The sequence below is a fragment of the Homarus americanus genome, unplaced genomic scaffold (genome assembly GCF_018991925.1).
Source record: "Homarus americanus isolate GMGI-L3 unplaced genomic scaffold, GMGI_Hamer_2.0 scaffold60624, whole genome shotgun sequence".
NCBI classification, from domain to species: domain Eukaryota; kingdom Metazoa; phylum Arthropoda; class Malacostraca; order Decapoda; family Nephropidae; genus Homarus; species Homarus americanus.
The window spans coordinates 80,238-103,733 of record NW_024751924.1 but is presented as its reverse complement, the minus strand read 5'-3'; the positions used below and the strand labels follow the sequence as shown (position 1 = coordinate 103,733).

Genomic DNA, 23,496 nt, shown 5'->3' with positions numbered 1-23,496 from the left:
AGCTAGGATGATAAAGTAGGCAGGGAGGCTTATATATGCAGTAGACTGTTAGATAGGTAGTTTGATAGATATATAGATAGATAGATATATAAATAGATACAGTAGATAGATAGATACAGTAGATAGATGGATAGATAGATAAGTCAATTGATAGATAAGATAGGTAGACACTGTGATATATAAAGCGATACTTAGAAGGAATACGATAGGCAGCGGGAAATTGCAGTGTTATATTTGATAGGTAAAGAGACTGTGTTGGCTATACTGTGTTTGGTTATAGCGAGAGCCTGTGGGTGTGAGGAAAGCCTTGCAAGAGGGGCGGCGAGGAGAGATAAGCAGAGGCACAGAGACTTGAGAGAGGGGAGGGAGGGGAGGGACACAGGAAATTGAAGCTGTAGTCTCGTGCAGTGGACCAGGCCATCCCCTCGTCCTATCACGATGCGGAGTAAATGAAGCAGTTCGCAGGTGCCAGTAAAAATATAGGCTAGTCGACGGATATACACCGGTACAAATTTGGAATTCTAAGGACTTGTGTTTTGTGTAGGTGCATTGAGAACTTTCCCCATGACGGAAAATGTGAGTGTGATATTTATTACCAAGATTGAGGTTTTTTACTCTAAAAAATCTGATTATATATTTTGAAACATCTGCTGAGGAACTTATGATGTGTATAATAATGTAGATGTAAAAGGAAAGGGGAAATGATGGTTAGTATAGCTAGCAACTTCACGCTGACCATGGTTGTGTGTTTGTGATGTCTACATGAGAATTATTGTTGGCTGAGGAACGGTATAATACGGAAACAAGCTTGACTCTAGTTATGTTACCGTAGTGGTGTTGATATATACTTAGTCTTGAGTAAATGTTTGTGTAGTCATTAGTATAGATATGGTGAAGGCTCTTTACAGTTCTCTCTAGTACTGTATTTAGCTACAGGGTGTTATTATCATACTGTATGGTCTCACTCTCTTACCTATGGAAAAATATTGGACTGCTTTCCTTGTCACCAAACATTCTTTCATTACTCTACTCCCCTGCCCCCATTTTACTCTCTAAAGATATTAAAAAGTTCTCAAAACTCATAAAACTCACCAAACAAAGCATATTGATGTTGGAATAGTGTGGTGGACCTGTACCTACATCAAAAAGTGCTACATGATCACAGATATGCAGCATTTGAGGTTCAAGGTTCATAATCCATACTTATAGTCATGATTTGTTGAATTTTTGTTGGTTTGTGTGTGTGTATAGTAGATGTTGACTGTTGGCAACTATTACTTTTCTCCATCACTACATCACACTACACACGTACCCTTAGAGCATTGTTTACAGTGTGGACGGCCTTGGTAGTGTCGTGGAGCAGTATGGAAGTGTTGCGTAACATTTATTTTGGTGTGACCAGACTTTTGGAACCCATGAGGGACATCACCCATAGTTTGCAAATGAACTTTGGTGCAATTAGAGGGTGGAAGTTAAGAGGTTGGTTCTGTAGTGGGGTGTTACTGTGTTGTGTTTGGCAATTTTCAGTGCAGTGTAAATTCTCTTTTCCTTAATGGTTTTTTCTATAATGTACTGTACAGTGATCTTTAGGCTGTAATAAGATATTGAGTGTTTTATATTTGTACATTGAGTGTGAACATGCTGTACTGTAGAGTAGCTTTTGTGGACTGACATCAGGTATCAGTAACTACAGTATTACAAAAGGACCATCAAGTTAGAAAATACCACAGATTTGTAATATTTTCAATTGACATTAATTTTGTTTATGGTACATAGCGGCAAGACGATGAGGACTTAAAGTTACTGTACATCCTTGCAAGTTCTGTAGCTACCTGGGTGTGAGTAGCTACAGAGTCACATGTTGCACCTTGATTCTGTATAGCTAGATGACTGCTGTTGGATTCTCTTAACTTTTTCTTGTTACAGTACTGTACTCAATGTTATCCAAAAATGATATATATACCCTGTACTGTATATTATGTGTGTGTATGTTTTTCTTTCTTGGAATGCAATCCCTTGGTGCATGGGGCCCAAAATTTGTTCTACTACAGTACCCTTATTATAAATTAGATCCAGTGTGAACCAGGTACAGTATCTGATGTTATATACTGTATGTTGGAACATGTAACACCTTGGCAAATAATTCACTTACCTGGCAAAGTTTAAGTCAGGTTAGTTTTATAATTGTACAGTGATGACTAACACAGTAGTACAGTTTAATTTACACTAATATTTTGATGTCCTCTCACACTCCCTCACTGGGTCTTGAATCCCAACATACCCACCAACTCTCCTCAGACTATCCATCATAACTTAAGATTCCCTCACATTACATTCTGCAGTATATTATGCCATGTCATCTTGCTCCTTACTCAACATCACAGACCCTCACTTATATCCTCATATTCTGCCTTGCATCTCGGCCTCTGTGTGGGCATACTGTACTGTGTTTAATTGTCAGCTGCACCGCTCTAACCCCAGCACCACACAGTCCGTCATCTCATCTGTGTATCAATGCCATCGCCACAGAATTTGGGAGGCAGAGAGAGAGAGAGAGAGTTAGTTTATCTCTCTCTATCCATCATCTGTACATCTGTATGAAATTTGTTGGTGTTCAGTGTTTTGAGAATATATTTGAAACGGAGAATTTTTTTCTGGAAGGATCTGGCATCTGGTAAACAGTTATTGAGAGTATAAGTACAAGGTAGCATATGAAAAGTAAGAGGAAATGTAAACTATTTGTTGTGTTGTTTTGTAACCATATATCAGATACTGTAGAAGAGTTGTTTGAAGGTTGCAGTCACAAGGGAAAATCAAAACAGCATCAAGAAAAGCTTATTGTGTAGATCTGATTTCTAAAATGAGGTGTTACTGTAGTCAATGTGATTTAAATTTTTTTTTCATCCACTGAAGAGCCCCTGCACTGTACTATGTTGTCATGTAGGTTTTGTAATACATGTACAGCAATAATCCATCTTTAGTCACAATGTAATTTCCTTTGCAGAATAATTTTTTTGTTTAAGTGCATGAGTCATTCTCCACTTTGTCACTAACTGTGTTGAGTTATAAACCCTTATGTTAACCTGTGTTGTCTGGCCTTTGCAGGTAAAGATGGCAACAAGATCACAACAGTCATTGCCACCCCGGGTCAGGGCTCAGATAGACCGCAGGAGGTATCGTACATGGACACAAAAGTCATTGGCAATGGCAGTTTCGGTGTGGTGTTCCAAGCCAAGCTGTGTGAGACTGGAGAACTCGTCGCCATCAAGAAGGTGCTGCAAGATAAACGCTTTAAGGTCGGTTTACAGTTTCAACAGTAAACACCATTTGTAATTTCTGTAATTTAAGTTTTGTGCAGCCACTTGAATTCTTCTTTCAGGGTCCTATTGTCTTGTTGACTCAATTTGGAGAACTGTACAGGTCTATTAATTAAATTCATGTGAAGTCTTGTGAATGAGTGTGGCGGCTGATTTACTTTCTGTATTGCATTTGTAAGTTGAAGGTGTGAACCAAAGGGTGTGTGTATGTAGAGTATACATACTTGTTGTTTTAACCATTATTTGTCAGTGTCTCAACCTTTCTAGTACCATTACTGCTATTTAAGACACTTGGGTTAAAATAATGATGCTGCCCAGTGAATGCACAAGTGTTCCTGGAGTCTATGTTTAAATATTAAGAGTTCTTTGTGCTTTGCTCTGAAGTAAGGTTCATATTGTTTATAATGCAATCATAAAAAAACAATGCAATGTAAATTTGTTTAACAAATACAGGTACTCTTCATCTTGTCAATTAGTTACCTAGCTTTGAGGTGGTGCAGTGAATGGATATGTTCCCAGACAAATGAGTCAGGTGGTGACCGTACCAGTGATCTGTGGTGTCATAAGTTTTTACGGGTATTCTTCATTGAGTCATGCTTTTATACTCAAATTTGTAAAGGTAAATTTACTGCTCAATTTTTGTTTATTGTATACTTAAAGTAGATATATTTATGGTCTTTAAATTGTTTAACGGTACCTTACAGCTTCTATAATGTATTTGCTCAACATTGTACAGTAGTATGTAAAGAAATAAAACAAAATCTTGTTTAGTTGATTTCTCCGGAAATCATCCCCTTTTTTTTATTGTCAGGATACTGTATAGTGCACATGCTAGTTACATTTAATTTTAAAATGTCTTAAATTTAAAGTTGCCACACAACTGTAGAGCAGACATGCATATATTTTTACTTTGTTCACAGCCACACACACCTCACTCATGAATATTCAATGTACCAAGAGGTACAACTTCTCTGTGAGGACTGATCTGTTCCCTTGACTGTGTGGCACTTGCTGGTTGAGTGCCCTTGTCATGAGGCCCTGTGACGTCACCTTGCTGGGCTGCACGAGAGGGATGGTACTTGCAACACCTCTCACCTCAGTGCTTGATGAGGATACCTGTTTTTACATTTGTTCGGGAGGCTGGCCTTCTTCCTCACTCATATAGTATACTGCACACTTTGTAATCATTTCATGGTAGTAGTTCCCCAGTTGACCTTGAGGTTTGGTACCTAATAGGGGTCAGGATAATTTGATTCATAATAAGTCTGTTTACCTGTTATGAGAAGTAGGAGATTGGGGATGAACTAATCTGCTTTGTACAGTACTTCTCCAGTCTGTCATCCAGTACTGGCCCGGTCTGAGTAATATCTAGAACTGTGCCTGATTCTTTTATTTTCCCAAGTTTTTCTTTTCTCTCATGATTAAGCTTCCAAAACATGACTTGCAATGAAGTGTGAACAGAGTCTGAGTAATTTTTATGTATGTATGCAATTTGTGGAGTGGCCTTGTGTCAGTCCATTATGTTTCAAAGTTTTGGTGTCCAGACTGTGACTCTTGGTGAAATGGTTTAGGTACCTTACCCCCTAGGGAGAGCAACCCTCCTTTACACTTTGTTATGACAGGGTCCAGTGGTTTATGCCATTGTTGCCGTAATAAAGCTTTTGATTTCTGAACTGTGATTCTAAATTCAATGCAGAAATTTATTTGATATTTTAGGTATTTTGCTCATTGGGAGAGGAAGTTATCATTTAATTTTGTGTCATTGGGTTGAAGTCATGGTTATTGAAACTACACTTTTAGTTTGGGAACCATAGCTCAGGTTGCCATGTACAGTACATACTGATATAATATATTTAATGGCACCTTACCCTTAGTGCGAGAAAAACCTTTACATTGTGAGTCGCTGAGCCAAGAGTCAAGCTCGCTGAAACTAGTGTGTTATGTTGGTAAAACTAGACTGTTACCTCCAGGTCATGTGATCATTGCCCTAAGGAGGAGATCCCCTCTGCATTTGGTTTCACCGGGTTAAAAGTTTTTTGGTAATTTTTGTCAATATTTGAGTTTCCATGTAGTACTGTACCGCTCACATTCCTTGCCCCAAGGGAAAGATTCTTGTACCACTATCTGCATTTTTGTTTGGATTTCTGGAATGGTTACTTTGTGAAAGAAACAAAAATAACTGAAGCAGGTTTAGGTTGAGATAAGATAAGGACAAGTGTTGGAATATCACAAAAGGAAATTGAGAAAGTGATGAAAAATTTTTGAAGACTCTTGTCACGAATCAGATAAGAAGAGAGGTGTTGGGAAAGAATGATATTCAAGTGATTTTATGTGAGTCACAGCATGGAAGAACTATGCACCATATACTGTAGTTACTGTATGGAGAACAAGCCTTAATGAATGTAGAAATAAATAGGTGTTACCTAGCAAAATATAGGTAATAAAATGGCGGAAAGGTGGATTTATAAAGGTTAAAGCATTTAGAGGTGCTGAAGTTGAAGGTTGTCATTGTGTATGTTACATTCTCAGTCTTGTAGTAAAGTATAAATAGTTCTTATATAAAGTGTATTAATAAAAATTGAATTGTGTGTGAGGAAAGTTTTGTCAGGCAGTGTTATACATATTTTAGAAGCATTGATGGATTTGATAACTAGTTAGTGACAACTTCGAGTTCTTTGTGCCAGTAAAGTAATGGATGTTTATATCTAGGAGTCAAGGTGTTGGCTTAGATGTAGGAGCAGTGGAGGGAACTGGGTGATAGGCAAGTTATTAAAGAGTGCACACTTCTCTGTTGATGTAAGTTTGTTGATATAACCTTCAGACTGGGTCACAGAACTAGGTGAATCCCAAGATAAGATTATAGGGAGCTGCTGCGTCTTTGAGTGGCCCAGGGGTGACGTATGTGTGTGTGTGTGTGTTGGAGGGTACACGCTGGCCATCTCTAATCAGTTTCAACAACCCGGTGCTGTTATGGACCAGCATGAATTATGGGATAACCTGAAAACAACAATGGGTTTTAGCCCAAGTTAGCTAGAGATTGTCATCGTGATAAGAGAAGCAGTAGAAGTGTTAAGAAGAGCTGCATGACTAGATTGGCTGGCTCTGATGTACACCACCTAGCGGGAAATGTTTTCAAAAGCCAGGAACTATTGGAGAACTAATGGGAAAATATTAACAAGGGGGGAATGGCCTAGGGGGTAGAAAATCAACGTGATATATATTTTTTTGTCTTACTGATCAAACACGGAAGAAGCTATGATAAGTTAAAGTCTATAAAACTAGATAACCAATGCACCTGAACTGTTGATAGACATTTTAATGGACAGGGCTTAACTGGCTGAGTATTTGATTAGCCAGAGGTGAAGATTCCTCTGTGGCCTTTAAGGATTATTAAGTTCCAACTTGAACTTCAGAAGACTTACTGTAGTTTATTTTGGATCACTGGGAATATTTTTTCATCCTTATTGCTTCCTGTACTGTATTAGATATCTCCAAATTAAACTCTGGCTCTTTTTTTTCTTCTAGAAACATGAGAGAATTGGGGTAGAAATCTTATAATTTTCAGTACAGTAGCTAGTTTTTGTGGTGAGGGTGAGATGGGGCTGCATCTTTAGCAACATCTTTGGGGTATCATGATGAATTGAGTTCTGTGCAAATTATCTTAAGGTAATTTTATAGGTACAAAGGACGGGATATATATACAGTGTTAAACCAGAGGTGTGTCTTCTGTGGAACTCATAAGAGAGGTGTTATTCCTATGTGATCCAGGGCTGTCAGCTTTAGTATAAGGGTACCTGACTCATCCAGAAGTTAAGCCAGGTGATGAGGGAGCTTCTGAAAGGAACAACCCTGGGTGGGAGAGACCAAGGGGATTAGCATAAAGCTCCTGGATGCAGCAGGACAAACAGTCATATAGAGGAGGAGTGGAGTGAGATATAGCTTCGTATGGAGACTTGCCAAGAGAGAGAGAGAGAGGCCAGGAAGAGAGGGAAAGGCCAGGGAGAGAGAGAATGAGAGAGAGGCCAGGGAGAGATTGGAGTTACAAGAGCTCCAATTATCTTTGCTGTTATTGCACTGTCTGCCATATTCATTTATCTCCCACCACTCTGCTGCAGGCGGAGATTTAGAAATGCCACCATGTTTATGTACGAGTGTCTGAATGTGTGAACGAGGTAACTTTGTCAAATGGCATTGGGTCTTAACCAAAATTTAGCATGTAGGGACAGCATAACAAGAATTCAGATATTTGATATTTTCCATCTTTATTGCCCTGTTTTATAACACCTAGGAGTTGGCTTTCTCTAGTGGTAAAATGTTACTAATCTGTTGTTATATCAGATACTGGTAATAGACCTTGTTATATTGCTGTGGAACTCTTAGCTTATGATCTGTTTGTTTTAGTCCAGCATTTCTTCCACTAAGATGTGTTTTATATTTACAGAACCGAGAACTTCAGATAATGAGAAGACTAGAACACTGTAATATAGTCAAACTGATGTATTTCTTCTACTCCAGTGGAGATAAGGTGAGTTCTGTACTGTACCCAGTCTTTAACACTGTGTCACACGTCAACCACACATTACTTAATAAACAAACAAGCCATAATGCTCAATTAATTAATGCATTAGCACAGTTTTGTAGGGTAAAGTTATTGACAAGGAATATCATTAGTCTTAAATCATGTCATGGCATGAGTTGACATTGAACTTACATGAAAAGAAGTTTTTCAAGATGAAAGGAAGGTCAAATATTGAAGATATTAATACTGTACAGTAGTTCAAACATTTCTTGGGAATTAAAGTAATTTATATTGGAGCCATATACAGTACAGATGAAATAGCTACTAAAAACTGGAGGTGTATGAGAGATATGTTAACCTGACATTATTACATGGACTCTGAATGCAAGACGAAGGAGCAAATTAGAAGCAATGTAAATGACATACTAGAGACTAATACTGTATGTGGAAAAGACAAGATGCAGAGAATCATAAATACTGAAATAAATTGGATGTGTGGGAGTGAGAGAAGTGTTGTATGGCATATTGTGAGAATGGTCAGTGAAAAAGATTGGTAGAAAGACCATACTATTAAGTCAAAGGATATAGATGACAGGAGGGATAGGGGAAGATCATGCAGCAGGAGGAGAGATGGGAAGGATGGGTCTGAAATGAGGAGGATGGATGCGGAGGAAGAAGTGAGTGTGTGTGTGTGTGAATGAATGAATGAAAAAGTCATAGCTAATGCTGTTGACTTTATGCTGACTTGCCAGATTGAGAGCTTTGTTGTGAGAGGGATTTACCAGAACTGAACACATTTTCTCCATTATTAAATAGAAACAAATGACAATAAACCAAGATGGCGAGAGAATGTGTCATAGTGTATATTTTGCTCTATTTTGGCCCCCATGCATTAGATACGGTACTGAGCTTCTGAACAACCATGTGGCTTTTAGAGAGAACAGGTGTGAGGGATACTGTGGAGACCTTAAGTTGGATTTTGTACAAGTTGGCTATCATAGTAAGAGAGTGTTAGTGTTGTACCAGGGAGGGGGAATGGGAAATTGGGTCAGTTTGAAGGGAATAGAGTTAGAAGGATAGGTGTTGGGCTCAGTGGAAAGGAGTGGAGAAAGATTTTTTGTGGTTTGATGGGAAGGGAGTGGAAAAGTTGTGCATTATGTGTGTGTGTTGTTTGAAGGGAGGAGAGTGGAGAGAAAGTGTGTGTGTGTGTGTGGGGGTGCTTTAAAGAGAATGTGAGACAAGGGACTGTGTGGGTGTGGCTGTACGAAGGAGAATGAGTTTGTGTGTGGTGTGTGTGTGTGTGTGTATGTAGTATGTGTATATGTGTATGCTTAGTTGTGACAAGTGTATGGTTTTGTGTATATTTGTGTACACTGTATAGATGTGAGGGAGGAGGAGACTGGGGAGTGTGTTCGATTGTTGTTTGATTGTCAGGCACGTTGAATACAGTATATGATGGTGGTGGATACGGGGAGTGAAGGTCTTTCAGATGTGAGAGAGAGAGTATTCATTGTGGCGACATGGCTAACTTGATTTATAAATTCTATCCTGTTTTTATAACTAAACCTTCTGAGGGTTATCAAATGCCGTGTGTAGATAATTTGTGAACATTGTCACATAATTCAAATGACAGGAATAAGTTCAAAGAAAAGGAAAAAACCTGAGATATTTTTTTTTTTTTTTAATCTGAGGCAGAATATAGAAGATTCAAGGCAAGGGAGGACATTTTGTAAACTTACCTTTAGACATTTTGTAGGTTTTATGAGGTTGTGTAGAGACAGTAGATAAAAGCGGTTGATTGAGTTGTTGGGTGAGATTATAACAGTTTGGTAGAAGGTTGGAGGGAGGGGAGCCATAGTCTGTGTATGTTATGGGCTGTGTGTGTGTTGAGGAGATTGTCCATGTAGCAGAGAATAATATTGCCTGAAAGTGGAGGAGGTAATGAAGATGGAAGTCTCACTGAAGAATTAACTTAGTGAGCCCAGCACTTGCATAAATATGAAGCAGGGTGTGGTTGTGTCCTGATTCATTTTGTGTCACTTCACATTGACATTGCATAGAATTTTTAAAAGTATATATTATCAAACAAAAAATTTGCTCGCTTATTGGTTTTAAGCAGTGTGGTTCCAGCTCATCACACACACTGACTATTGTTAAGCTAGTCTCCCACCACCCTTCTCCCCTACTGGTTGTTCCACCTTATATCCGTTGTGTCAAGGTGCTGTAATTACAACTGCTTGTGTTGGTCCTTCACTCTCACTCACTCATTCTCTCAATTTCCTGTTTCCCAGATTACTTGTGATGCTGCAGCAATCTGGAACTGGTTTCCATGTCCATCTTTATGGTGTCTGTATTCTCACATGTAGAAGATGAAAGGTAGAAACAGGGAAGAATTAAGTGAAGGATAAAGATGGAAATAAGAGTCGGCATTAAAAAAAAAAGTAAACCACGTAGAATAATAATTAATGTTGTTATTATTATCTTTCAGAAAGAAGAAGTGTTCTTGAACCTAGTGTTAGAGTTTATCCCAGAGACAGTATATAAAGTAGCAAGGCATCACAGCAAACAAAAACAGACTATACCAATCAGCTATATTAAGGTGAGTTAAAGTAGTTAAAGTGCTCCTTGTCATTTTCTTTTGTAACTTGACCTGTTGCTTTGTTCTGTCTATACCTGGGTTGGTGACGGCATTCCATCACCTTATCTTAGTATTGTACAGTAGAAGTTTTGGTTACAGTTAATAATGGTTTTATGAAATTTCAAAAATGATTATGGAGGGAAAATTGAGTAAACGTCATAAAAAATTTTTATTGAGTATGTTGTTTTTTATTATGGGGAAAAGTAGTAATAATAACGTGTGTTTACAGTTGTACATGTATCAGTTGTTCCGGAGCCTTGCCTACATTCACTCTTTGGGTGTGTGTCATCGTGACATCAAACCCCAGAACCTCCTTTTGGACCCCGAGACTGGGGTTCTCAAGCTTTGTGACTTTGGGAGTGCCAAACACTTGGTACGTGGGGAGCCCAATGTTTCCTACATCTGTTCGCGTTACTACAGGGCTCCAGAACTCATATTTGGGGCCACTGATTACACCACCAATATTGGTAAGTGCATCATGGGCGTGTTGAGACAATTTTAACATTAAAGAAATTTATCTGTTCAAGACACATAACAGTGTAAAAATTTTCTACTTTGTGTGTGTATGGATTTTTTGATAATTTATCCTCCTTTCTATAACTTGAAAAAGGCTACAATGATCAATTTAAGATTTGTTATGCAGGTAGGATAATGTTTACCTCTAGCACACCTGATGAGTTATCAAGAAGCAGTCATTTAATGGTTCATATGATTTCTTTCACTTGAGTTAATATTTGTTATAATCAGCATCAGTATCTGTCCGTGTGTCAAGACTGTTTAATTACCGACAGATGTATGGAGTGCGGGATGCGTGCTGGCGGAGCTCCTGTTAGGTCAACCCATCTTCCCAGGTGACTCGGGTGTCGACCAGTTAGTGGAAATTATTAAAGTTCTTGGAACGCCCACCCGGGAGCAGATCAGGGAGATGAACCCCAACTATACCGAGTTCAAATTCCCACAAATTAAGTCTCATCCATGGCAAAAGGTATGATGATTGGTGTGAGAAGTTGACAGTGTTATGTTGTATGATCTGTGTGAGGTAGTTGTTTGGAGTACATGTATGTTGTTGTTCTTGAGTGCTGTAATGTCAAAGTAATTGTTAATCTGAAAAAAAGAGTTGGTTTTACGTGTTGTTTTCTTGTCTGTGTTAGTAGAGAATGTGTGAAACTAATCCTGTATGTGTTTGAAGAATTTTCTAAGTTAGAGTATTGTAGTTATGAAAACAATCTATACACATCCAGATGTAAGTGTAAAGGATGAAAGCAGTATTGATTAGTGGTCTACTAAGCTGCACCAGGAATCACTTGACCTTTTATATTTAAATATTGGATTATAATGTAGTGTAGTGTAACCAGTCAAGTAGGTCAGTTGTAATGCAGTTTTATTAGGTATCCTTGAATATTTTTTAAGTTTCTTGAGGATGATGGCGCATGTTCTTATATTACATAAAGAGAGATAGTTTTGCATCCAGCATTCTAAAGCACTATACCGTAGACTAATCACCAGCACATGTTGTCCATATGAATATTTACAACCAGCACCTCCGATTTTAACATTGTTTCTGACTTAACTACTATTCAAATGTTGTCATTGAGTAAGCATATTGGGCATACTATCAGTTGCTGGATAATCTTCATTCACTGCTTACTTGTGTAGGATAAATAATATTCCTCAGATGTAAAAGACAAACATGATATGGCAGACAGACCCACATCAAAATCAGAATGGAACAAGTGACCCAGCAGTAATTTTTTGTGTTGGAGTCAGCAGATGGGGCCAAATGCTAACTGGAGGCGGTGATGTTGTTTTACAGGCATTGATGGCTCGCATGGCTGATTCTCCTAACAATGATAAAAAGCATCAGAAGCTTAGAGTAAGTAAGTGCTGGGCGTGGTGGCTTGGTATGCTGGATGCATTAGACCCCTTCACACCTCATTTACCACCTAAAATCCTTAGTTCTTGTGGGGGAGTACAATGTGGTGGCAGTTGCAGCGTGTGTGACTGTAGGCTGTCAGTCAATGTCCCATTATATTATTATTATTATTTTTTTAGTTCGTTGTTGTTATTTGTTACGCCTGTCACAATAACGATTGATAGTCCAGCAGCATAACAATAAGGATGTAACAAGTTGGTGTTTTAACCTAGAGAGAAACTTTTAGATCTATGCTTTACCAGTGACTTGAAGCACTTTTACGACATTACTATTTTTGTGTCAACTGTTATATGTTGTAGACGTTTCTTTTAAGAGTTTAAAAAACACACACTTTTTATAAACAGAGAAGTTTCACTATTCATTAACTTCAGTTATTTCACTGTTGATTTTCGTGTTTGTGAAATTGGTGCGAGACTTTTACCTAACCTCAGAAGTTGCTTTTAATTAAGAGGTTCTTTCCTCACTAACATCTACTGACTTATCTCACAACAAGCATCTGGTGGGAGAGGTTATAGCTACTCTCTCATGAAGCACCGGATGTTTTTGTTGCCATGTTTCCCTTTATTAGTTTATTATTTTATTTGACTATGCCTCACTGGAGATGGATCTACTCCTTTGCATTTTATTTGCATTAACCTCCCCACCTCTTTCATTGCACAATATCCCATACTGTTGTCAAGACTAGTATGTTGTATATGGGTAGTAGTATATCATGGCAGCCAAAAGTACTTTGGAAGATCAGTGTTGTTGTTGTGGTTTCATTTTAAAGTTGCCATGAATCTTTTTTTTTATATATATATATATATGATCCAGTCATCTTGTAGACACTCCCCATACTTAGTAGATTTCATGTTACAGTTCCCTGCATTTTTATTGATTTTTTATTTGATATGGAAAGTACAGTACCGGTAGCTCTTTAAATACAGTAACATACCTTTAGTTACCCCCGACTCCACCCCCAAAGAAAATATTCCCCCAAAATGTAGCCAATGTTTTTGTCTCCCTCCCTTCCCAGTTTTTTATTTACAGGAGTATGAAGGCACACTGTATGTGGTAAATTGTCTTTATATTTTTTTTTGTACCATTGTAAGAAGATTCAGTGGTCAATGGGTTGATTTTTAATTCCCAATAAGAGCACCATTGTCATAAGTGTTATTTCTTTGACTGGAGATGATTTTACTTTATTTCATACTTTTTATATCTTGAAGGGGGGATGTGGAAGAGGAGCCACACAAAACACAAACCCTTTTCATTAATTACAGTATTCCGATAGATAAATACTATATTACCAAATTATTGAAAAATCCTTCTGTGATCATTCAAATACACTTTTCCTGCTTTTTTATTTAACATGTCTTGTTGAGTCTCCCTCCTCCTTCCTCTATGTCTTAACTTGTATCTTTAACTGGCCTGTCCAATGGTATTATTCACTTCTATTTGATATCTAAGTAAGCTACAGTATGTCCTTTCCTCATTCCCTCTTACCTCAATGGGCAAGTAGGGGTGTGTTGGAAGATGATGGTCGACCAAACCTAAATGCCTCGAGTGGGAAGACTTCACTGAATGATGTAGGTAGATAGACACGCGGGTTAAAGGTATGGAGAAAGTTGTGCTCTTATGATGTGCTAAGTGGGGAGGTAGGTATATTCACCCACAAAGGTCCCGTTGACTCTCCTGAACCACGAACCCCGAGAGAGATTCAGACTCGTGAATCCGAAGTATTTATGGACAGAATAACACATCGGGGTTTACTGCTTCGGGTTCACGGGTCTTTAAATTTATTTCGGGGTTAAATCATCTCCCATAGTTTTCCACGATACATTCTGAAACTTGATACACATAATATAGAGGGGTAATAGATGCGTATGCTTACAGTGGGTGAAGTTGATAAGTTATTTTCTCAAATTTTGCCATCTATGGGACTGATATTTACAGATATTCAGCTTTTTGGATCAGTTAAATAAGTGACTACTGGAATCAAGAGTCAGTATGATATACAGTTTATCACAGGAAAGAAAACTTGGTTAACTTGTATAAGAACTAAAATTATATCCTTGTAAAGTAATGAGTAGTGTAATTATATTCTTTTTTTATAGGTGTTTTTAGTTATGAATTTCTTGCTGTTACAGTGGATGTAGGTCATTTTACTGGCAGAAGGATATTGATCGTAACTCATCCTTTGATATTGAAGTCTTTGAAGTATGTAGGAACTGTGAACTGTAATGTGGGTTTGTGAAACTTATCGTATTAGGTACAGTAGTTTAGGATGCATGTTGCCAAGAGGCATCTTATTTTGTACAGTGATAAATAGTGTTACCACATTGCAGTAACTTTTCTTAATTAGCATTATTAACTAAGGAAATTAGTGAAATTAGAAAAAAAACTAGTGAAGTCCAAGACTGGTTATTGTAAGTAAGCATAATTGTCTAAGTTTCTAGTATATTGATGTAAGTTTCTTACAAGCAGTCAGAATATTGTATTTGTAGAGGACTGGAGAAATATGAGCTGGGGCCTCCAAGCATATTTTTCTCAAGATAACAAGTACTGTATATTGCTGACAGGCAGAAACATTGTGACTGATATAAATAGGACAAGTATGAAGGAGTGTCTGTTGGTGTTGTGTAAGGATGGGAGAGAACTTGTAGTATACTGTATTATGTTGGATAGTGAATTAAGACTCAACAGATTAGTGGAGACATTCATGTATTATCATTAAGAGCAGAAGGTAAACACAGAACTGGATGTGGCGTTGGTTCAGATGAGGCACAATGCTAACATATCTGTCTATTCCTATAAAGAAATATTATCCATGTCTTCCAGTATTCAGCAAGACAGATCCCAGATTATACTCCCAAGTCATACAGTACGTGAAATATTTTTAAGGTACCTGTACTGTCCTCATTAATTATATATACCTTAATATGTTTACTATGTGTGTGATCTGCCAGCAGTGAATCCGAGAAATTTTGTCCAGGTTTTGTGTTTTATGAGTATATTTTGTACAGTTATTGTTATAGAATCTGTAAATGTAACTTAAGCCAGGTAGAGTGGTGGTGCTGAGCCGAGTTAGTGTTGGGTTTTGGGGCATTTATGATGGCCTGTAAACATGTCTAACTCTAGTAAAAATCATTGATATCTCAGCTGGAACTTATATAAGTTTAGAAGGATAAAGCAAAACTCTCTTGAAAAGTTTGTTGATTTATCTATCTTCACTGATAACTTTGAGGTATTCATGAGCAATGTAAATGTGAACAAACTTGCAAGCTACAAGCCTCAATTAATCATGTCGTGGAATGACGATAATACCCCCATGGTACCATCCAACGTGACAAGGCTGTAGCTAGCCATTAACCTCGACATTACCAAACTGATCAGACTTTGTTTACTACAGTAGGTGAAAGTTTCCAAACTTGGCCCAGGTTTGGGAATGATCACAGTGTGTGAGATTATGAAAAGATGGTACTACCCCCTGCATATTGGTGACTTTTGCTGCACTTTTCTTTACTTTACTAGGAATTGATACACAGCAGATCACAGCTTGAAACACCTTGATAATTTCTACAAGAATAGGCAGCACAAGAGCAAAGCTAATCCACCCACCTGCAATGCACCCTCACCTTTCTGCTACCTCAGGCCAAAGCCTCGTTTTGTATATTTTCAAGATCGTAGTTTTGGTATTTCATTTATAGGTCAAAAGACGTCTGGAATTAGTAATAACCTCATCTGGTACTGTACTGTAGTTCTTGGGCGGTATTAAGACAGGTATTATCATTAATTATTCACTTTGTGGCCACTGCAGTCCCTTTATGTCGTAGAGCCACACACACACACACACACACACACACACACACACACACACACACACACACACACACACTCTCTCACACACTCACACACACACACACACACACACACACACACACTCACACACACACACGCACGCACACACTCTCTCTTTCTCTTTCTCTTTCTCTTTCTCTCTCTCTCTTTCTCTTTCTCTTTCTCCTCTCTCGTCTCTCGTGTTTATTACATAGCAGTGGTTGGTTGATCTTTACATATGCCTTACGTCTACAAGCAAGGGATGTTACTTCTTCATTTGTTGAAAGCAAGACCTAAATATTTCAGCAAGTGTTAACGGCTTTAGCATCTGTTGACACTAAGGTGAGATAAAGGTTGATCAGTTGAGAACTCAGGGAAGGTTCTCAGGGGAGTGAGGTGAAGCCAAACATTTTTACTCATTGAACCAGAACTTTTGTTTCCAGCATTACTCTTAAATTGCTTGTGTTATTATCTTTATTTTATGCATTACTCTTTCTTTTCAGTCACCTCTCTCGCCCTCTTCTGTTAATTTTATTTTAATCACAGTTCTTCACAGTTGTGTACATTTAATCAACCATTTCTTGTTTTTCTCGGTCATTCAATTTTATATCTGTCGTGCCTTCTTATTCTTTATTTTTCACGTACTCCTTTCTTCTTCCAATCTCTGTTTTTTTCCTCTCCGTTCACCTCACTTTACCGCCATCTCTAATTTATACTATTGAAAATAATCTCCAAAGTTCTCCCTTGTCTCACTTGTTTTTTCTTTTTTTCTTCTTATCTATTGTCTAGTTCTGTCTTCCATCCATTCCTTCTGACTTACTCTCTCTCTCTCTCTCAGTTGGAGATTCCTCTTTGACTAAATCAGTAAGTCTTCGGTGGCCTTTTCATTAACCAGTTTTTGTCTCCTGTCCAGCTGTTGCCTGAATTCCTTTGTGGAGTCATATATGTGTGGCTGGTCTGTAGCTGATAAACACTGCTTCTTTCTAGAATTTTGTAATTTTATCAGTTTTAAAAAATATATGAAAAAAAATTGAATAAAAGGGTGTTAAAATTTCAATCCCCTCTTTATGTTCCTGACAACCCCTCCTCCCACCTCCCTTAAGTAGCTACAGCCCGATATTGCTAAAAGTGTCGGGAATTTTATTCACAACTGTACTTTCCATTATATATCATTCAAACATCATTGTCATCTTGTGTATATTAATTGTATTCCTCTTCTCTTCTCATTAAAGGTGTTTCGTCAGCGCACGCCCGAGGATGCTATTAACCTTGTTGCTCGGCTGTTAGAGTACACGCCCTCGGCTCGCATCACACCGCTTCAGGCCTGTGCACATAAGTTCTTCGACGAACTCAGGGACCCCAGCACCAGACTACCCAACAACCGGGAACTGCCGCCCCTCTACAACTTCACCGAACAAGGTAATCAATCGGTCGCCTACCTTGCTTAACCCATTTACAGGATCACATGAAGATTAGGCACCACAGCTTATTAGTTCACTTGATGTAACGAACTTTTCTCTCTATATAGTCCGTTAAGTCAATGATTCACCGCCAAATAGTATTTATTTACTTGTTGGCTCAGTTTGTGATCCTATCCCAACAAGTCTTGCTATTTTTATTGCTAAGTTTAAATTAAGTGTTGGTGTAAGGTAATAGCATACATGAAGGTCTTAACCAAATACTTTGGACTTCTTATGTGTTTATTTACTGATGATGTTGCTGTAGTGTAATGACATAGTATCTGTACTTGATGTATGTCTTTTACAAACTGGTTACTCTTGCCAGGAGGGGTGTATTGTTAAATGTTTGTCTCTCTTATAAATAACAATGTTAACCTTCAAACTTTCAGTTACCTTACTGGGAATATTAATGTTTCAGAAATCAAGATCCAACCTGAGTTGAACAGTAAATTGATTCCTGCACATTATCGTGGGGAACCAGCCAACAGCAGCGGCGGCGGCGGCTCATCCGCTGTAGACTCCTCGGAGGGTGCTGCAGCTGCTGCCGCTAATGAAAACTGAGCTGGGAGGTGGTCGGCTCAGCCAGCCACCCCTGCAGCCTCCCCGTCTGCTTCCCTGCCCCCTTGTGCCCTGCCGTTGACTGCTCCAATGTGGATAAGGCCTGGCCGAAGGGGCTGCGGAGGCCTGTCTTCTTGGGCGGATAGCTGTACCTCAAGCTGCAGTCTGGCTGTAAATCATGCGGCCCTCATGATGTGTAAAGTGTAAATACATTGAACAATACTAGTGAACGACTCCCCAGGCTTGAGGCACCCAGCAGCCACACCGTTTGCTTGTTATTGCATACACTGTTGTGCCAGTGTGGCTGGGCCCAGGTGTCCTCGACCTTGAGGCAGGAGCTCGGTGCTGACGGCTAGCCCTCGGGTGCCCAGCCCACTGCATGTGTGGTAGCTACTGCTCACGGGGTCGTGCGAGCACCCAACCCCTCGCCCAGCAGTGGAACCAGCCTCGGATGCGTTGTATTTGTCTTGGACTATCATAGTTAGGTCCATCATGTCTGCACCAAGTTTTGTAGGCCACTGTTGCATGGGAGTCTGTATGCTCTGACGAGGTGTATAGTTTGACCAACAGCAATGTGCTCCCTCTTGGTATTCTGCTGCCTCCCACCTCCCCTGCTGTCCCCTTACCTTCTCACCTGCAGCAGCTAGTTCACCCCAAGCCAGTGCTAGTGATGAGTTGTGAGTTGTTGGTGTGTCACACTGAGTTAGTGCCAATGTTACTTGTAGTATCACCTCTGTTTGCCCGCCCTGGGCTCACTTTGTTCCTGCTCTTCTGCCGGGGACACCAGCTTCCCATGTAGCATCAGTGTCCCTGGAATTGCAAAAAAAAATTATTATTATTATTATTATAAGGAGGCCAGCCTGGGCTTCACTGGTCCCTAGACAGCACATACACCACCACACTATCCCATCACCAGTATAGGGCGAGTTAGGGCTCGTCACCATATTATGTGATCTGTAACCATCATAGTGTGGATCATTTCTCGTGATCCATCACAGTTATGGTCGAGGTTGTACAGCCCGTGGCAGGATAGGCTAGGACTGGACGACGTGCTCGCACCGCTTGCACAGAAGTCGTCATGATGAGGTTTATGGCATTGTCCCTCTGAAAAGGCTGATGAACTAATAGGAATGGCAAGCAGTCTGTTGCTTGTCTAGCATTTTAATGTTGGAATTCTTCTTCTGTATATAGTGTTCATTTTCACTTTGCCATCACAAGTACAATTTATACATAGACAGTCCTTCAAGTGGTCTCTGCAGACGACCAGGGCCCTTGGCCACCTTGTAGTTCATCACAGAGTATTTGAATGGATGCTACTGTTCAATGAATCTTGTGTGATCCTCTGTACTGTTCGATTGCTGGTGGAGAGGTGTCAGTGTATCATAATGATTGTCCTCTTTTTCCTTTCTTTCTAATTAACCCTATTGTATAAGTGATTGAGCAGGAAGATGATAATGCTAACTCAGTAAACTACACCCTTCCCATCCCCCATCCCTCCCCCCTGATGGTTTTGTCCAACACCATCCAACCAGTGACACTTGCATGGAAGCCTAGTTATACCATCAGTGATTAGGAGCTTTAGAAGGTCGTACTACAATAAGGTTCATAATCGACATCCACGACTGGAAAGAACTACTTGAACCTCATTGAACTACTGTCCAGGGCTTGTAATTACTCTTTTAAAGCATTTGCTCATGTCATGTTTCTCATTTAATATGATGCAGTGGGAGACAAAATAAGTGAACGGCCTGGTTGCTATTTTTTTCTCCTAGCATGGATGATATCATAGTTTTTTAACTATAATATTGTGATTGGTACTGCTATGGTAGGTACAAAAAGGGTATTATCCTTCTTGTCTGAAAATATTGAATACACAGATCGCATCACCAGTTTGAGCTTTAAAATATTTCATGAGGTTCATTTCTATATATTGCAAAGTAGGAAGTAAAGCCTTATTTTAATCAAATCAAAAGTTTAGCTTGATTGAAAGCTTTACTCTTCCTCCAGTGAGACTGTCCATTCTCTCAATCAGATTTGTTTCATCACGAAATCTCATCTTTTTAGTCATATAACTCGGTGAAAACCTCTTCACACCCATGTTTTAAGGGCATCAAGCCCACCAATACCTCGATTGCCCCAGGCCCATTTAATAACAATTTTTGATTGTCCACGACAGTGGGTTTTAATTATTGTGTTTGTTACATAACTGGTAGAATACAACTCACGGACAGAACACTCGTGTTAAAATCTTTGGTCTTGGCCGATCAGAGGTGAATTAAGTGGGGCCCGAGAGTGCTTGAGGCATTGGTGTCGTGCATCAGACTCTCACACGGATCATTTAGGGCCTAGGGCAAGTGAAGTGAAGCAGGATGGGCTAATATATATATTCATAGGCCGATAATCTCCGTTATTCACAGTCTTGTCTATACAGGGCATGAGATTTTGAGATTTATATATTGTTTACTCTCATTTCAGAAAATAAGCATAAATTGTACATAATGACAAAAATCTCATGCTCTGGATACACAGGTTGTGGGTAACTGTGGTGTTGGTCATCTCATCACCTAGTACAGTATATTCTGCTACTCATCCAGGGCACGAAATAATTTTCCTTTCAATATTGTAGTAAAATGGACAAGTTCAGTGTTGGCGAGTTTTAGACGGGACTTTCAATTGGGTTTCATATTCCATTTGACAGTGCAAAATAGTGAGCCATTATTGAAGTCCCCACATCAGAAGGACATTCACTGAATAAGTCAATACTGTATATGAAGATGCAGTGCTGGGCGTTTGTGGGTATTGCTGCAAGAAAATCTCTGTCATCCTTGATTTGTGGCTTGTTCACTCAATAGAATGAAACACAATTTGTGCAGAAGTAATATATATATATATAGACTGCAACATGTAGTGATAGAGATAGAAACTTTTGCCGGGAGGGGACATGACAAGACCAGGTGTGTGTGCGTGTTTGTGCGGTGGGTTGTCAAAGAAGGCATGATTACTGTATGAAAATGAAGCAGTTTTAATCTATTGGGTGTCTAAATTTGTTGTGCTAAGGATGTATAAAAGTATGAAATTGTTGATGATCCCGAGTTCCCCTTTTGTAAAAATATGAGGATACCAGGGTAAGTTTAGCATATAATACCTCATGTACAGAAAAAGGTGAACAGCAGTAAGATGGATTTTGAATATGGTAAATTGGAGTATTAAGAGCTCTTGTTTTTAATTCAGGACAGACAGGCGTGACAACCCAGGCACTACAATAAGGAGCTGTTACCAGTTGACAGATGAGTTTTGCCACAATAGAGGGCTTAATGGTTTATTATTATTGTTTACGTGATAGGCGTAGCAATTGACCCGAGAGTTGAGGTGGAGTGCTCAACTGTCTGTCAATGGTGTGACACACGGCCGCGACACTTCTCCGAGGAACACACGGCCGCGACACTCCTCCAAGGAAAGATGCCCCGACTCTTGGAGAAACGGCGGAATTTGTCGGGTAAACTTAATCGATTCAGCAGTTGGAGGGTCTTGAATGTATCCTTTGTGGTATGAATTAACATTGCTCAAGTTTCTCCTGTTCGTGTATTTATTGTTACGTTGTGGAACAGTTTTCGAAGGTTGGGATAAGTGGTAACACTTTGATTCTAATAGATTTTATTGTAATTGTATCCTTTCAGTTTGTTGGTACTGATAGATAATGTTAAGCTTAAATATACTAAGTATCTCGACATTTACAAGAAACATTAACTATCAGCCAATTCTGTTTATTTAACGATGAATTTCTCATGAATGGAGTAACGGAGGCCGGACGTTAAATGAGCCTTGGATCCTCGTGTGATGGAAATATAGGGGGGTGGGTTTTAGGCACCAGAAATGTTTGATATATCCACACACACAGGCATCACGTAGCTGTCAGCTAAATCTAGGAATCTGTCGTGGAAAAGCGTGAGCCCCTTCGCTGAGTAGTGTCGCGGCCCACTTTTGATGAGGGAATCCTATCCTGAGTTCACAACACCTTAGCCAATAATATTTGTAATTACCCTAATGTAAAAATGTACTCTAATGCTTAAAGTGTGCTTTTAAATTAATGTAGATGCAACTGTTCTTGTTCTTATGTTTTTCTTAATGGATGTACTTTTAAATGACAACATGTAGTACATGTACTAAGTTTATAGTATAATTGTTTTAATAAAGAGCAGTTGTATTACTGTCACATGGATCATATTTCACTATCCTCTATAGAGGTGATTCATTACTAAAGGGCTGCCACTTCTTACTGTAAGAGAGTGGCTCTAGTTGTAAACCTGACACAATATATTTCTCTCCCAGTTATTCATTAACACTATCTCAGTTTACAGGAAGAGAATATAAAACAAAATTGATATAATAATTTTATGTTAGAAACACATTCAAATCTTGCTGTAATGCCTAGAAAACTGATTTAACATGTTTTTGTAAATTACTCTCAATTTACAGTGTGCCCTTTAACCAGATACTGTGTCTCTTATCTAGACGTCTCCAATGACTGGATTTGGGAGCCGTCCAAAATTTTCTGAGATGTTTCCTTGCACTTGGCTACTCACGCAAAAATCTGGTCTGATACGCAGATTCTCTTGTGGTTTGACAGTCACCTGGGGGCAAGTGTCATGGCACTGATTGGCTAGTTAAGTACTCCCCACAGACTAAGGACAAGCTGTAGTTTACTTCATGTCTCCTCTTGCTGTGATCTGCTAGTCTGTATCCTGCTGTTGTACTGTAAACATCCGTGAGGCAGTGACATTTGACTCTCATTTTTTGTGTTCTGTACGTGAAATAAGTATTGAGCCATGACGAAAGTGCCAGACAAGCCTTTGGGGAGTAAAGGCCAATGTAGCCTGCGATGGTGAGTATAACCCTCCACACCCACCCTACTTGTGATGTACCTCAATGCCTGCCCCTTCCTGACCAAATATCCCACCTCCTGGTGACAAGCCTGGTGGCACTTGACATTATTAGGGACCTACTGTATCATTCTTTGCCATAAACAGATGAACCTGTACAGGGAATCCTTTACTATAGCATGCAGTATTGATCTTCCATTCCACTTATACTGTAATAAAGGTGTATAAAGGTATCAAAAGTACAGAATTAGGAGTTTATTCTATTCAATATTTCTTAATTTTCTCAATTATTTTTATAAACACTTTTTCTTTTCATTTTCTTATATTAACACATCTCTTTTTCCCAAATTAACACTTCAGTATCCTATGGTG

General features: G+C 39.0%; 1 protein-coding gene across 7 annotated transcripts in view; it reads left to right on the top strand.

Moving 5' to 3' along the window:
- The window catches only part of LOC121854880 (protein kinase shaggy-like), a 51,132-nt gene extending 28,671 nt beyond the window's left edge, over positions 1-22,461 (top strand). For 4 of the 7 annotated variants that reach the window (XM_042349684.1, XM_042349685.1, XM_042349686.1 and 1 more), the window contains 8 exons: positions 3,106-3,296; positions 7,759-7,842; positions 10,325-10,435; positions 10,704-10,941; positions 11,266-11,459; positions 12,288-12,347; positions 17,459-17,645; positions 18,105-22,461. In XM_042349684.1, coding sequence (XP_042205618.1) covers positions 3,106-3,296; positions 7,759-7,842; positions 10,325-10,435; positions 10,704-10,941; positions 11,266-11,459; positions 12,288-12,347; positions 17,459-17,645; positions 18,105-18,247 — 1,208 coding nt within the window. In that variant the 3' untranslated portion in view covers positions 18,248-22,461. The remainder of the gene's footprint in view (positions 1-3,105; positions 3,297-7,758; positions 7,843-10,324; positions 10,436-10,703; positions 10,942-11,265; positions 11,460-12,287; positions 12,348-17,458; positions 17,646-18,104) is intronic. The other 3 variants (XM_042349688.1, XM_042349689.1, XM_042349690.1) reach the window with 1 other exon arrangement.
- The last annotated feature ends 1,035 nt before the right edge of the window (positions 22,462-23,496 follow it).